This window comes from Orussus abietinus, unplaced genomic scaffold (genome assembly GCF_000612105.2).
Source record: "Orussus abietinus isolate OABI.00-Male unplaced genomic scaffold, Oabi_2.0 scaffold2, whole genome shotgun sequence".
In the NCBI taxonomy this organism is placed as follows: Eukaryota; Metazoa; Arthropoda; class Insecta; order Hymenoptera; family Orussidae; genus Orussus; species Orussus abietinus.
The window spans coordinates 2677371-2692855 of record NW_019396012.1 but is presented as its reverse complement, the minus strand read 5'-3'; the positions used below and the strand labels follow the sequence as shown (position 1 = coordinate 2692855).

The 15485-nt window shown below is 57.0% G+C and overlaps 1 protein-coding gene across 3 annotated transcripts in view; it reads right to left on the bottom strand.

Moving 5' to 3' along the window:
• LOC105700568 (serine/threonine-protein kinase tricorner) overlaps positions 1 to 15485 on the bottom strand; it is a 48724-nt gene that overhangs the window by 22817 nt on the left and 10422 nt on the right. Inside the window, exon 1 of one of the 3 annotated variants that reach the window (XM_012426523.1) lies at positions 11896 to 13771. The exons of 1 other annotated variant lie outside the window; for it this stretch is intronic. In XM_012426523.1, coding sequence (XP_012281946.1) covers positions 11896 to 12190 — 295 coding nt within the window. In that variant the 5' untranslated portion in view covers positions 12191 to 13771. Of the gene's footprint in view, positions 1 to 2925; positions 2998 to 11895; positions 13772 to 15485 lie in introns of those variants that run through there. One more of the 3 variants, XM_012426525.2, reaches the window with a different exon arrangement.

Genomic DNA, 15485 nt, shown 5'->3' with positions numbered 1-15485 from the left:
GCGGGGAGGAGTTCGAGGGGGCTCTCCACCTCCTGCCCCTCTCTCGTCCTTTCTTTCGGAAACAGCCGATTGGCCGGCGCCCGATTCCGGTGGACCGCTCCAACGGAAAGGGCCCTTTAAATGCGCGGCGGCCGGTCTCTTTTCGGATAATCGCTCGCGGTGTCTTGTAGGGGTCGGGAAATGGAACAAAAAAAAAAGAGAGAGAGAGAGAAAAAAGAGGCACAAAGCCGAGGTGGAGTGCCCTCCTGGCCAGCAGGGTCCTCCGGAACGGAGGTAAAGAGTCACTCCGCGGCCGCGGCAGACCTCTCGAGGAAGAGAGACGAGACGGGACGTTTCTCAGGGGCCTCTGAATGGCCGGCTTGAACGTCGGCCGAGATGGCTGGACCACACTCTTCCTTACCAGCCAAGGTGCCGGTCTGAGGTGCGAGGTAAGATTTGGCGCCCTTCTAAGGACCTGGGAAAATTGGGGGAGCGGTCTCGAGAGGAAGGACGAAGAGGGGAGGCGAGAGAACCCCTTGACACCCCGAGTAATGGATAGGCCCGAGAAGTTAGGGCCGATAAGTGCGAATCCTTGCAGTTTTCGGGAAAACGAGTTAGACAAAAGTTGTCGGTCACCCAGCCCTTGACAAGTTTCGTCCGGGGGAGTTTCTCCGGGGACGCGCCGTTACGCCGATAAATCGCGTTTATCTCCCGGGATGGGAGATCCGGGGCAGGGGGTCGGCGGTCCATCCGTCATCTGGAGGGTCGGTGTATTTACTGCGCGGGCCTTCCCGGGCTTCGAGGAAAAAGGTGTTCCCGCCATTAAATTTTCACGAATCACCAGGCCGCCGGCTTTTCCCCTCCCCTCCTTCTGGATCCTCCCGAAGAGGAGGACCTGATATAGGGCCGAGACCCTAGGCTAGTGCGCGACCCGACAAACGTTTCTTCTAGAAACCCTCGTTACGCCGCCCACGCCAGGGGGGCGACTTCTTGGGAGCTTCTCAGAAGCATCGTAGCGTAAAATCCCGCGGATTTCGTTTTTCTATTTTTTGTCCCTCCACCCCTACGAGAACCGATCACCCCCCGGACTTCTTTCGAGAGGGAGAAAAAAGGGGTGGAAGTGCTTCCTGTGCCGGGGGGTCATAATGGTTCCTAAAAATACGACCGGCTTAATTTCGCGTTAACCCAGATCCCTCACCTGAGGGACGCCCCTCGTGGGACCGCGACGTCGACGCGGAACCCGCGAGCGATGCGTCCCTTGGAACCTCGTATAACAAATGGCGAGATCGACTTCCTCGACTTGCTCGCGATCGCGACACGCCGACGAGAAATCGATTCCGCGGCCCACGCGCAGCCTCGCGAGGAAACCGCCGCGGGTCCCACGTGCGCCGCGCCCACGTGGGCGGACCGGCCGGAAAAGGGCGCGGGGCCCCGCTCCTCTCGATACTTTTCCGGATTCCCAGATCGAGGTGAAAAGTGTACCATTATTCCCCAAATCGAGGATAAAGCTGGCTTCGGTGCATTTTATCAATGCCTAAACCGTAGCGAAGAAACTATGACTTGAAATTCCCTCCACCCACGTCGTTCCCACGTCGTTCCCACGATCGAGGCCCTATCTTGACCCCCCGTCCTCGAGGCTCGTTAGGCATTCCGCGTGCGTCCACCATCGAAAATGTGTGACGAGCGACGCCCCCGCTTCCAGGTCGAGCCGCGACCCCAGGGTAACCTAATTTTCCTGAAAATGCGTGCCGACCTCGCGCACGTCCGCCATTGTGCCCCCCGTCGGTCCCCCGTCCTCGAATTTAAGTGGGCTCGACGCTCTTGCACCCGACTCGCGGCCAAGACGGCGCGGAATCCCATTAGATCCCCACCGCGGGTGCGTGCACGCATATACATACCTATATCAGTACCCGAGCGGACAGTTAGCCGTCTTAGTCACCGGAGTAAACGCGGACCCGCGACCGCTAGGCGGCGCATTGGTATTCTCCGCACGCGGATTCCGCGCTACGTCGACCCGCGTCTCTCGTTTCGCAAGCCCGGTCTGAGTCAGAAGACCGGGTCGCTGGGGAAGTTGCGACACCGCCACTCGAGAAAGCGTCCAAAATTGGAAATCAATAAAAAGGAGGCAAAGGGGGGGGGGAAGCGGAATTAAAATGGAAAAACGCGGATTTTCCCCTTCGCGAGGAAACCCGATAAGGGATGCCGGCCGAAGGGAGTCCCGATAAGTGGAAATATAAATCCCGGCGGCGTTAATCGCGGGCTCCGTTCCGGATTTACGGGCGATAATAATTCCGCCGCTCCCTGTGGCCGTAAATCCTCGATTTTATTCGCGGCCGGACCCTGGGCGGAATATCTCGCGGCCTTGCGCGTCTCGATTCCGCTGGTTATCCCGGTTGCCAAAGTCGCGGAGCGGCTCGGTAACGCGATATCTAGCACGGAACTACGGCCTGCCGCGCCAATGTCAACGGCCCACCGGGGGCCTCCAACAATGGGCCATTTTTACCCTAGCGGTACACCTAGGAGCGAGTGCGAGTACGAGTACGCCCGCACACCTACGACAGGAGCGAACGTGTGCGGACACGCGAGCACGCGTGCGAGTATAGGTAAGCACGCCCACCCGAGCCACGAGTGAGTGCGTACGTTCTCGCATGTACGCACGCTCACGCACATGGGGCCGATTCGCTCCAAGGTGGCACGTGAAAGACGAGACCAGGTCCGGTGGCCGCGTGTCACCGCGTACGGAATGGATTCCGCGTAGAAGAATCGCGGAGCGGAAGCAAGGTCCGAGTGAAAGTGCGCGGCGCTTAGATTTCCCCGGGTCCCGTCTCGCGCGATCTTCCGCAGCGGTATCCGCGGAGGAACTCGCGGAGCACGCGGACCCGGAACTTCGAGGTGGGTCTCCCAGGTGCTCCTCTCGTGGGAACGGGGAAAATCTTCGGGACTGACCTGACAGGTACGACCTGGCGCAGGTGACGTAGCCGCACATCTGCCCGATCTTGGTCCAGACGGATTTCAGGAGTTCCGGGCTGTACATCGGCCCGGCGTCGTCCCGCTCCTCCCTGGCGGATCCGCGGTAGAAGGCGCACGCGCCGGCGCGACCGCACATGAGCTAGTCCGAGAGTCGCGGGGTCCTGACCGCGACCGAGGCGCGTTCCGACTTACTTAGGCGCGATCAAGGTGCGCCTCGAGGGTCCCAACCGCGACCGAGTCACTTCTTCGGGTATTTCGGGGGGACCGCGGTGCATCTCAAGAGTCCCGAGCGCGACGGAGTATCCCGCACGTCCCGACCGTGCGCCCCGGAGGAGTCGTTCCTGTCGCACCTTGCGCGACCGCCGAGTTTCACTCTCCCGCTCTGCGTCGATCTCGACCGGATTGCGGTCGCTTCCCGATCGGTGTCGGAGACACTCTACGATCTAACGGGCCAGATCAGTTCCGGGCGACGATCGCCTCGATCGTTAACCCGCCCGACTCTTCCGTCCATCCTCCTCTCGGCGGCCATCTGGACTAGTCACCTCCCGGAAACGCCTTGTGAAAATATTTAACGATAATATTATACCTCGCGAGAACCCCACGTGGAACCGCGACGCATGGAAAAGAGGGCTATCGCGGGTGATAAGGCGAGCCTCGTGATAAAGCGCGCGAGGTCGACGGAGAACCGGGTGGAACGCGACTCCGAAAGTCTATCGACCTTGCCCACCGATAGGTATCGAGCGAGGGCGATCTTAATGGAATTTTTTATCGACGAGAGAAGAGGGAGACCCCCCGAAAGCGGAGCTTCCACGGGGAGGTATCCACCTGGAGGGGACCGGGAGAGATCGAGGACGTATCTCGCGTTATCGCCGGCACCTCCTGCGTCGGTTGCGCCAGGAGTTCTCGCAATTAAACTCGCTCTCGACATCCCGGTTCGAAGCCGCTCCGCGTGCGCGTATATACATCCGTGTGTGGAAGGCGCAGCACGGCCGATTGCACAGGTGTGACGGAATCGAGCTCTCGCTCGGGGACTTGTGTAAGAATCTAACCCGGTTCCACGTAGAGGGGCGCGCCTCGTCGTAATCTTGCCGAGAGAGTCTCTCGCGATTATCGGTGCAGGAGTTGTCGCGATACCGCGGACGAGCTTTCGCGAAGTTTCCGCTTCCGGTGTGGCGATGGCTCCCCGGAATCGCGAGAGATCACGGCGAGTCGCGACAAATCACGAAGAATCACGGGCGAATGACGACGAACCACGACTAATCACGGCGAAACAGGCCGCGAAAATGCGAAAATCGAGCCGAGCCGAAGAGCGCACGCGCGGTGTGTGTATCGAGCTCGCACGGTCGCGTGTGACTGACTGGCCCGACGGTCGGAACGGGCCTCGCGGCTTCCGATTGGCCGAGCCGTGGCACGGGGGCCCGCTGCGCGCGCACACATGCGCCCATGCGGGTTCGGACGGACGCGCGCACCCACACACCGACCTATACGGATGGGCCCCAATGCAGAGGCCCATTCGCGTGCGGGCGGCCGGAGGGGACGGTCGTCCCGCGCTCCCGCGTGTGTCGGCCGCGCCGGGCACGAGCCGTCGGTCTTTTTGCGCCATTCCGACCGGCCGAAAAACGCTAGAGTGGGGATCCTCCGTCCGGAGGAAGTCAAAGAAGGCCCAAAATAGCAGATGCGCTTTCGAGTGTCCCTTTCGCCCGGGAGGGCGTCTCCGCCTCGCATTGGCGGCGCGCCAGGGACGAGCGGTTACCTCCTGGCCGGAAACCGCGACTCCGTGGACGGAAACCGCCCCGGTCGACCATTTAACCAGGAATTACGTTCCCGGGGGCGCGATAAACGGCGATAATCCCCCTTTTCCGCCGCTTTTCCAACCGAGGTGGAAGGAATCGGGGCTTCGGTCGTCGAGGCGCGAGGAATTACACCTGCCGCGGCGGAGATCACAGAGCCGCTGCCGCCGTAGTTTGTTGATAATTTCCATTTTATGCATTTTATACGACCCAGGGTGCATAGCCCGGGAGTCGCGCAAACTCTAATTGAGCGCATGCGTCGAGGTTGCCCCATTCCTATTTTCCGGGTTTGGAGGGCTGCGGATCGTTTTGGAGCTTGTAAAAAAAATCGTTCCCCGGAGGAATACCCGTTTATCGGGACGACCGAGCCGGCAATAAGTCGCCCACGGGTCTGAGACCGTGACTGTAGAACTACGCCGTGGAAACAGAGCCGATCCCGATTATACGACGAGACGAGCCGATACCCTCGGCGACGCCTTTTACGACCGCGACGTATCCGCAGGCGGGGGATTTTCTGCCGCGAAAGCAGACCCCGGAAACGCGGCGGCAAAGAGTCGACTCGGGAACTCGATGCCTCGCGATTTTCGATTAATCGGCGAAATCGAACGCCCGCGAGTCGTGACTAGCGGAAGACGCGGAAGGGCGCAAAAGTGGAACCGAGAGGATCTCGGCTCGACAACGAGAGTTCACTTTGCTTGGCCCCAATCGACGGTGCCGGCCCCCCAAGTGACGTCACCGATATAACCTCGTACATCGACACGAGGCTAACTGTACTTTGGACGCAACGAGTGAGAACTCCGTTGACGAGAGGGGGAGAAGAAAGAACGCGAGGAGACGACGCCGCGTGGCAGGAAGAAACGGAATCACGTACATATCGGAGTACGAAGTGGAGAACAGAGGCCGCGACTGTTCCCTCGCCTCCCGGGAGTGTTAAAAGAAATCCGGGATTGTTATAAGAAATTCCGTAAGGTCCTTTTCGAAGCCTTCGGCCGGAAACGAAAAAAGAACAAAAATATAGAAACACGGTGACGACCGGAAGTAGCGGTCGCGCTGACGTCAGCTCGCGATACCGGCTCGGCAATCGGTGCCAAATTGACTTCGATCCGTCCAAGATGGTATTGGCTCCGAGGTTCCTTTGGCTTGAAGCAGGAATTTGTCCCCTTAATTTTAGTCCGCTCCGATCACGTTCAGGGCCGCATCGAGAAATCGCCGATAAAAAGAGTGACATCCGCGATACGCACCCTGGCTTTCGAGCGAGCTAGAATAATCGTCTCCAAAGGGAGAAAGAAAAAATTCGAAAACTCCGAGAAAACTCGAGAAGAGGAGAAAAATGTCCGAACGTGCTTTTACGCAAATCGGATCTCCGGATTACACTCGAGAATGTCAAGCCTCGCGGTCGGTTAATACGCACGCGCCTCCGACTTTCCGGGGATTTTCAATTCCCTTTGGACGAGCAACGCTCTCGTTACGTCCTTCCGATTTAATGGACCCCTCGTGTACCTTCCACGGTAGCCGGGGTGAAACAAAGCCGAGAAGCGATATAAAAAAATATATATATGTGTGTACAAATAAATATGTACAGGTATATGTACACGTATCTGCGTCCAGGTAGAATCGCGGCGCGTGTCGGAGATATCGCCTGCTAGGGGGTGCGACTTCTTTTTCCTATCTCTTTTCTTTTTTCACAGCCGCCACTTATCAATCGTAACGAGGGGGAAACAAACGGGAGCGGAAAAGTCCCTTTGCGAGCGGGAGGATGCTTTGAGGGCGCGAGCCCGCGATCTATTATTCACCTGCTGCAATTTGCAGCGACAGGTTATCCCCCGGGACCGGAAATTCGCCGGATGCATCCCGAGGGAGAGTCGCGGTCCCTCCCTAAGAAGAAAAATTTTCTCCGCCGTTTTTCACGAGCTCGCCTTCTCTCTCTCTCTTTCTCGAGTCGACGAGACACGAGGTTCTCCCCTCGTTATCCCGTGCGTGCCCGATTCCAGCGGATTTTTCCGCACTGATTAAGCCGAAAGGCCGCCTCCTCGATTTTCCCCTCCCGGGCGCCGATCGATATCCCTGACCTTCGACAAGCGTCGAATCGCGAGCGCGAAGTGGCGAGCAAACGTCGAGGGGTCATTCATTGAGAAGAGATCATGAACTGTAAACCTCGAAATCACGGGGAAAAATCTTCGACAATCGCCGAAGCGTTATCACAATTTCAATACCAAACGTCACTCGTTTCGCTGCGTTATTCCCGATATGAAATCAAAGGAAGTCCTCTCATTGATTTCCGCCTGAATAGCCCCTCGGAAAATATGAAACGGAACATACAGTGGGATTTGATCGGATTACCCCTCTCGATTATCGGGGGAGGGGAGGGAAAAAAACGAGGTCCGCTCAACGAGTCGACGATTCGCGGGAATAACTCGAATGCCGAATAGCGGGCCGATAGAAGTGACAAACGGGCCGATAAACGCGGCAGGTGGGCCACACGGCGCGGAATCCAGGGACGAAAGGAGCAGGACTAATAACGGCGATGGCGATAACAGTAACAATCCCGCGGCACGCGCGTGTGGATTCGAGATTGCCGACCCGATGACCCAGTTCCGACATTTCGGGGGGGAATTACTGGCAGGCCAGTGTCGAGTCGAGTCCAGTAGCTGGCAACGAGCCTAACCGGAATCCGCGCCGGAATCCTCGCAAGGACGATGCGGAAGAAGGGCAGAAAAAAAAAAACAAAAGACTTTTGCAAACCACGGAGCCGTAAAAAAGCCGCCGACATTCGGTGGTCCTCATTTCTCGAGGTTCTGCAGGTTCTCCGCGAAATCCTCGTCGCGGGTCGGGATGGTCGTTAAACGGCGTCGGACAATGAATTCACGAGTGTCGTATGTAAATCTCAAGGACGCGTTTCCGTTTCCACGGCCGCGTGTACCCGTCTTGACCTATCCACCTAAACCTGGCGGCAACGCGGAGACCAGGGTCTCGCAGTCGACCTCAATTAAACGAATTAACCCACTAATTCCGTGACTTAATTCGAGATTAAAGCGAGCGAGGGCAGACGAGGCCCGGGCCGAGCTAGAGAAAGGGAGCGGCCGCGATTTCACCCGCGGCCGTTCCGCAACCTGCGGTGCCGGGCTCTTTTTCTTCTAGGTCAAGGCGATCGACGAGGCGGGGGCCGAGGTGTCAAAAACGACCTGGTGCAAGAGCTTTGCAATCCCCTCCCCCTTAACGACTTATTAGGTAACTCCGACTTTATAGCCGGGGAGGCAGATCGAATTTCCGCACTTGGCCCCGGTAAGCGGGCGAATTCCGGATCGAAGGGAAGTGCGGAGCGGCGACTGCGCTCGGCCGGAAGCGCGGGGGAAACGCGGAGACAGAGAAATCCGCAGGACAATGGCTCCTACTCGCGTGTCCAGTTCCATCCGTCCCATCCGTTCTGTTCCCACAATCCGCGCGATATGTACGCGCGCGTACGTCACGTCCGCGCGATTACGCGCGGCCGCGGTAATTCCGTCGAAAGTCCCGGCAGAACTGCATCCCCTGCCCCGAATTGCATCCCCGCGAGGGCAATACATGCCTTCTCGTGATTTTCCGTAAAAAAAAAAAAAGAAAGAAATTCGGCCGTCATACCGGGGATACATTGATACTCCTACATACACTGAGAAAAAAAAAAAAGAAAGTGTCATTGAACCAGAGAAATATTTCATTGAACAGAACCTTCCTTGGTATTAACGAAATATTTCTTCTGTTCGGTCTATCTGTATTTTTTTTTTTTTTTTTTAATGTGTAAGAGCGAAATATCGTTTTCTCGTCGAGACGTCGTCCCGAGGATACGTCGACGGAGCGACGTCGAGACGTCGGGCGCCATCCTCGAGGCGCCGGTCTGAGTACATCGGGATAGTAAATGCATCGCGCAATTAGGGGCGCGGACAGGTGTGAGTACATAGAGAAGGACGAGAGGGGAGAGAGACAGGGGAGAATGGCTATTCTCAGCACGAACTCGTCATGGCGTCGCCCAACCTGGGCCGACGTTTTATCGGGCAAACGATATGTCGAGAGAGGCGCGATATTCGATTTAGGGTCGATTAGCGCCGATCGATTGATTTCAAAGCGACGTGAAAAAAAAAAAAAATACGATGCACGAAAGTATTAATAATTTGGCGCGAAACTCTACCTGGTCTCTTGGCGAGTCGCATATTTATATATATGAAAAAAAGTTTATAGGGCGCTTTTTCCGCAGCGGAATCGCGCACTTCCGTTCTTCCTCGAACGAAGGATGAAGGATAAAGGACGGAGAGTGAAGGATCGCACGAGCGTCTAGGTCGGCGATTCGCGAGCGCGAACAATGCCGTCATTGTCGCCGCACGCGTTTCGCACGCGGCGCCGCTCGCACGGTGACGGCGTGCGTATTTTAAGTGCGTAACCTTGCGTAATCGTTAATGGAGTGCACGCGCTAAATTGCGGCCGGCGTCGGGCGCCGTCGACGGGTCGACGAGTGCGGGCCCGACGCGGCGGAAAACCGACGGCGGAAGGAAAGCGGAGAAAGCGCGAGAGAGCAATCCGGACGAAATCCTCGGAACGGAAAAAATTCCAAATGATCTCAAATCTATAAAAGATAAATTGAAAGAAAAAAATAAGACTTGGAAGTCGGATAAAAATACCTCGGATAGGTATCACTCGCGATCAGCTGATCAGAATGCGTCGCGCGTATCTGAGAAATGGTCTCACCGTGTCAGCACGCACAATGGGCGCTTTGGACGATATCGATATCGGTTATCGATTATCGACGTCAATACGGATATAAAGAACCGAACCACCGCAAGAAATTAGATAAAAGGAGGAACGACTGTCTAAATAGGCGACAGGTATTTCACGGAATGATCAAATTCCACGTGTTCGAGATCTATCGATGATCGGTGATCGATGATCCGTGATCATGGAACGATCATTCATCATAGACAATGTGACATAAAAAATTCGGCCAATGAGCGTCCTCCAAATAGCCGACAAGATTTGTCGTGGAAAAAAAAATTAGATTCCACATTTCCCGATATCGAGTAGAACCGCGATCGATAGACATTCGATTAGAGATGATTCACGACCGACACAGGAACCCTCAAGGCTGTGGATAAGCGTCGTGGCCGCAGTGCTCGAGCGACCCTGGCCGCAGTGCGGAAACGATCGGCCCCCGTTGCGTTTCTTATTTCCCATGACGCTTCCGCGTGCGTTTTCGCGCTTTCGCCTCCACGTCAGGGGTTATCGTCATCGATCAGCGCGGTTTCAGGGTTAAGGTCGGGCCGCGTGGTGAATCTTTCATTCCGCGCCCGGAATCTCGGTCCGGCCGGTTCGTTTTCAATTACCGCAAGCCGATACATCGTCGTTGTAAAAAGAGACCGCGTTATCACCGCGGGTTTATCGATCCGGGCCGCGAGGGTCAATCCGGCGGTCGCGCGAGATCGCAACTCCCGGAGCGATTTTTTTTTTTTCCGCCAATTAATTCCGCCGCCCAATGAATTTTTGCTAAATGCCGTCAGGTACTTATCGATAGCCGGTATCGATTCCGATAACGGCCGTACTTTTAGATTCTGAAAAAAAAAAAAAAAAACAGGTGCGTGGCAACGAAAATCTCTCCGATAAGAACTAGGACGAATTCCGCCGCTGCGGTTCGGGAGGCCGCAAGACGAGACCGCTATCAGACCCTGAAGACGTTAATCAAAGGTGGGAGGCAAATCGGGAGCGTCTGGCCACGCGGCCTGATTCTGCCCGCGGAATCTAATGTTTATTTATCAAGTTTACGGTTCATCCTCTTTCCGGCCCAGTTATCGTGCGGCGTTCCCGCGCGGAGAATTCCGACCTCTCTGGGCGCTCTCGCGCGCGTGCGCGCGACCGATCGACCAATCGCAAGGAGGTCTGATAAGCAGGACGATTCCGTCGACGTCCTGCTATCGGCCGCAGGTGAGCCGCACGCGATAACGCACGCGGCTCGCCATCCACTCTCCTCGAAAACTCGATAATCCTCGGCGAGGTTTCCACTTAAAATTTCCCCCAAATGCAATTTGTTAACGAAAATTATCATGACCTCCCGTTAATATTAAAAATTAACAGAAAATAACGAAAAACAATTCTAAATCATGAAAGACTTCAAGGGGCACTTCTAGATGCGACGTATGTATGCTGCAACGATTAGCCTACCTCTAATAATTTAAAAAAAATAAAAAAAGATCAACCCTACTTAAAGAAGTAATCGCAAGGCGATGAAAGACCTCGAGGGGCACTTCTATACGAGAGGAAGTCGTAACGCAACGAGTACTCGAGATCGTAGACTTTCATCGGACGATAAAACCGTACTCGTCGGCCGTTTACGGATTTAACGGCAACGATCGAATGTGGGGCACACGGGGGGTGGGGTGGGGTGTACCCACACCTCCGGCACGTCGGCGGGCCGACTCCTTTGTGCGGCGACCTCGTTCGATCTATTAGAGGTTCCCCCGGTATGTCTTGACGAAGGTAATTGCGCGCGTTTACGCGGATCGACGACGGGAAACGGAATCCTAAAGGCGGAATGGGGAGGGCGGGGGGCGAAAGAGAGAGGCCTCGGAGAGAGGGTTAGCGCAACGCGCCGAAAACTATATCCCGGAATGCGGCCAATCGCGGACGGATTCCCCCCGGGGAGGAATTAGCGACCCGTGAAAGCGAGCTTTTTGCCCGAAAGGACCCCCCGCCGTGATTACGCGAGCAATCGGCACCGCCGAAAGCGAAAAGAGAAAAAAAAAACGCGGGGAAGAAGGGAGGTAAGAGGTCTTTGTGGCTTTTTGATAATCCCGCCCAAGTCAGCTGATGATCACGATTTTGCAGTCTCGATCTTGAATTTTTTTTTTTTTTTTTTTCTATTCTTTCGCACTTTATTCAAGACCAAGACTGCAAGATGAAGATCGATGTCCACGCGAGGTCTCGGGTGGGAGGACAATTGAATTCGACGACGTGAAATATCGCGACAAAGAGAACGGCGGAGATAAGGAGAGAAACCGCGCCATCGGCGTTCGCGGAACCGCACCTCGAGGTTCGAGTCATCGAGAGCCGATCGATCGATTATCGCGACCGGCCCGCTTGATGTCGACGCAGCACCTGATGAACGACTTCCCCGCGGGGGTGGAGGGTCGGTGCTTACCTGACTTCCCGATGGGCGGCTGGCCGAGCCTGCTGAACCACCTGAGGAACCTCCTGGCGGCCGGGGGGCGACACCCCTCGAGGATGACGGTGCCGTGGTTTGGCCCGGGAGGGCCCCTGTCCCCGGGAGGCGCGGCCCTCCCGTAGGGGGACGTCCACGCGGCCGCGGTGCCCTGGACGGTGGCCCCCCCGCCGATCTTGGCCGGGTGCGGCACCCAGTCCTCCGACGCCACCGGCATCGGTCCGGCCTTGTCGTCGGAGGAGTCGAAGACGAAGCCGCAAAATAGGAAAGTCATCCAAAGTCCGTCTTCACCCTCGTGGGTCACTTCGGAGTCCCCGCGAGATCCTCCCCAAGATCCTCAAGATCCTGGCCGGCCAAACCTCGACCCTTAAAGCGACTCTCAGGTACCGTTTCCTCGAACTCCAATCCCCCACGTGTTCTCTCGCCTCTCTAAATCTATACTTTTAACTCCTCCGCCGCTTTGATATCCCCCTCCTCGGGTTCGCCTCCTTCCCCGACCAAGGGCGTCCTCGACCAGCGAGTCGACGTCTCCTCGTGGTCCGACCGCCCCAGGACTCGGCTCCGTTTCGAGGTCCTCCTCCAGGCTCCCCTGGTCACCAGGAAGCGCGACTCCGCTTGGCACCGCTCCGCACCTCCGTTATCAGCCAGCGAGAGAAAGAGAGACGGAGAGACCGAGTTTATCGTCGCGACACGTCACGAGAGACGGCGCGAGTCTTGCGTAACGTCGCCCGAGGATCCGTCGACTCTTCCCCGAGGTTGCGAAGTCGTCGATACGGTGGCGTCGCGACGCCACGTGGGCGCCGTCCACTTGTTGCGGCGACGTCAAGCTCTTCCTTCCTCCCTCTGTATCTTGGTTCGCGGTCCCCCGTAGCGTCCCGTTCTTCCTTCCACTTCCTTTTCCCTGATCTTCGTACGTCTTCGTCGACGATCCTCCACCGGCTTAAAGATCCCTAAAACGGAGACTCCCAGGAAGACGATCCTCCTGCACTGGAGCGTCGTCGCTCCGGCCTCGCCGCTCGTAACCACTTGTCGCTCGCTGCGCGTCGTCGCGACGTCGAGGGCCCCGGCCGTTATCGGAGCCGGGTGGGATCGATAAGCGATATCGCGATCCGCGGACTCGCGCGGAATCGACGGATTCGCCGACCTCCGGGGAAAAGTGCTTCCGGCGCTAAAAGTGCGGTCGCGCGATGTCCCCACGAGGGGTCGCCCTCTTGCGACACAGCCTCAACGTTGCTCTCCTCGCTCCGCGGCCGGCGACTTCCTTCTCCCTCTCCTCCTCTCCCGTGTTTTTGGTAGATTTAAGGTACTCGGTTTGCACGGTTTACTAATACTACATGTAACCTCGACGGCCTGCCGGCTCGCCCGTGTTTTGGGCAGGCTCGCGTCGCAAGTCAGACTCTCGCACGTGTATATAAATATATACGCGTATATATGTGTAGATATAGATATAGATATATATATGTCATCTGGGGTAGGCGCGGAGGAAGCGCGGCAACGTCGCGCGAGCTCGAGGTTCCGCGTTAAATAAAGCTCGCCTTAAGTACGGGTCGGACCTCTCTCTCTCTCTCTCTTTCTTCCTCCTCGTCGCTGGGGGGCAGGTACGTCGATTCCGCGATCACAGGGGGGGCTCGTCAGATGGCCGCCGGCGGCCGAGGGCCGACGGGGGGCCTCGACCTCGCGGCGCGGCGGTCGGCCGTCCTCGTCCCCCGGGCGGCCTCGCCGCCCGCCCGACCTGGCCTCTCGACCGATCCGCCCGGCGCGTCCGGGCGCTTAACCCATCCTGGCGGGACGACCGCCGGACTCAGTTGCGCAATCCGCCGCCGCGTTACCGAGCGAGACTCGAGGAACGACCGCGCGCTCGAGAGGCCCGCGACAGACTCGCCGAGCCGCCGAGCCGACCGCGCCGCCTAGCCGGCGGCCGCCGGCGCTCTCGCTCGCACTCGGCGCACCGTCGCGCGCGCCCTCTCTCTCGCACCGGATCGGCGGCCCCCACTCCTCGCTCCGTGATTCCCCTCACCCCTCGGCGCCCGCATATCGCGGCGAAGTCTCTCGTCCCTCCTCGCCCTGCCGCCTAGGCGTTCCCCCTCTCGCTCGCTCTCGCGACTCGCCCTATAACGCGGTCTCGCTTCACGAGGGACTACGAGCCTTCGAGCGCCGCGCGGCCTTTGACTACGCGCGGAAAATGCCCGGAATCATTTTCTCCCCTTTCGATTCCTGACCGATCTACGGAACGGTGAACACGTCGAACCAGGACTTCCGCGAGATTTCGAGAAAATCCAGCGCACACCCTGGAGAAATCAGGGAAGATGAATAATAGAAAAGAAAGGAAAAAAAAATAAATAAAAGTAAAAAAAGAAAGGAACACGTCGCGCGGAGTCAACAATCGGGCCGCGCTCTCGTGGAAAAGATTTCGCGAGGCGTGACACGGCCGCCTTATCGTGGAATTGCGATTCCGCAGAAAGCAGAAAGTCGCCGCTTTCGGCCTTTCGTCGGAACAAAAACAGAAAGCGTGTCCGGCGAGTCGCTTGCGAATTATCCGCGACATTCAGCGAGCGGAAAAGCAGAAATGGGGGAATTATTGGCGAGCCTCCCGGAAGACCGATCAGCTGATCGGTCGATACGCCGGTTTCGGATTTAAGGGGCCCTCGTCAAATTTTGTATGAAAATAAGGGAGAATCAGTTTACGAGGAGATCGATCTGGCGAAATCCCGTCTCCTGGCGGTAACCAAAAGAAACCCTCGCGCGATTTCTGCGTTATCACTCGTTATCGGGGAGCTGGCGCGGGAAAGCGGCTCGGCCGGCGCACGTGCGGCGTCCTCTCCCCTTCCCTCTTCTCTCGTTTCCTTTCGCATTGGCGAGTCGAGAGTAGATCCTCTCTCGATAGAGCCGGATAATTCCCACGGTTCGACGTGGGGCGAGAGGTTCACGCTGGCACGTTCCTCCGCGGAGCGGGAACAACGGGGGCGCGTGATAAGGCGAGATACGTAATCAAGGTAATACCAGGTTAACACCGAAACTGGGAACGTCTATCCTGGGGATGAAGAAAAATATCGAAAAAAAAAAAATGTCGAAGGATAATATAAAAAAAAAATTGATGAAAAATATCGCAAGAAAAAATGACGGACGATAAATGTAGCATCGAGTAAGATCGATTCGCCGAGTCCACATAGCGGATCGAAAGTGCATCTCAGCTCGTTAGAGCGATGCGCCGAAAAGGGAACTCGCGACCCCTTTCTTCTAGGTCTAGCCTCTTGGGGGTCTCCTCTCTTCGGAAACCACTTTACCCTCCCTCGAGGAAAGGAGAGAGCGACCCGACGACGAGTTCCCGCCCGAGAACGAGATTCGAGGAGCGCGCTAATAAATCCTCGACCCGTAATCTCGACGAGCGAAGAGCAAACTCCGGTCCTAGGTGCATCCCCTTGTGTACCGAGGCGCCGCGCGGGCAAACAGTCACGGAATTCGCGCGATGCGCGTGCAAACGGACGCGGGTATTTACGGAGACGGCGCGTACACGCGGGACGACAAGTCGGGCTTTAACTAGGCGAGTCCGGGTGCACCCTGGGGGTGCA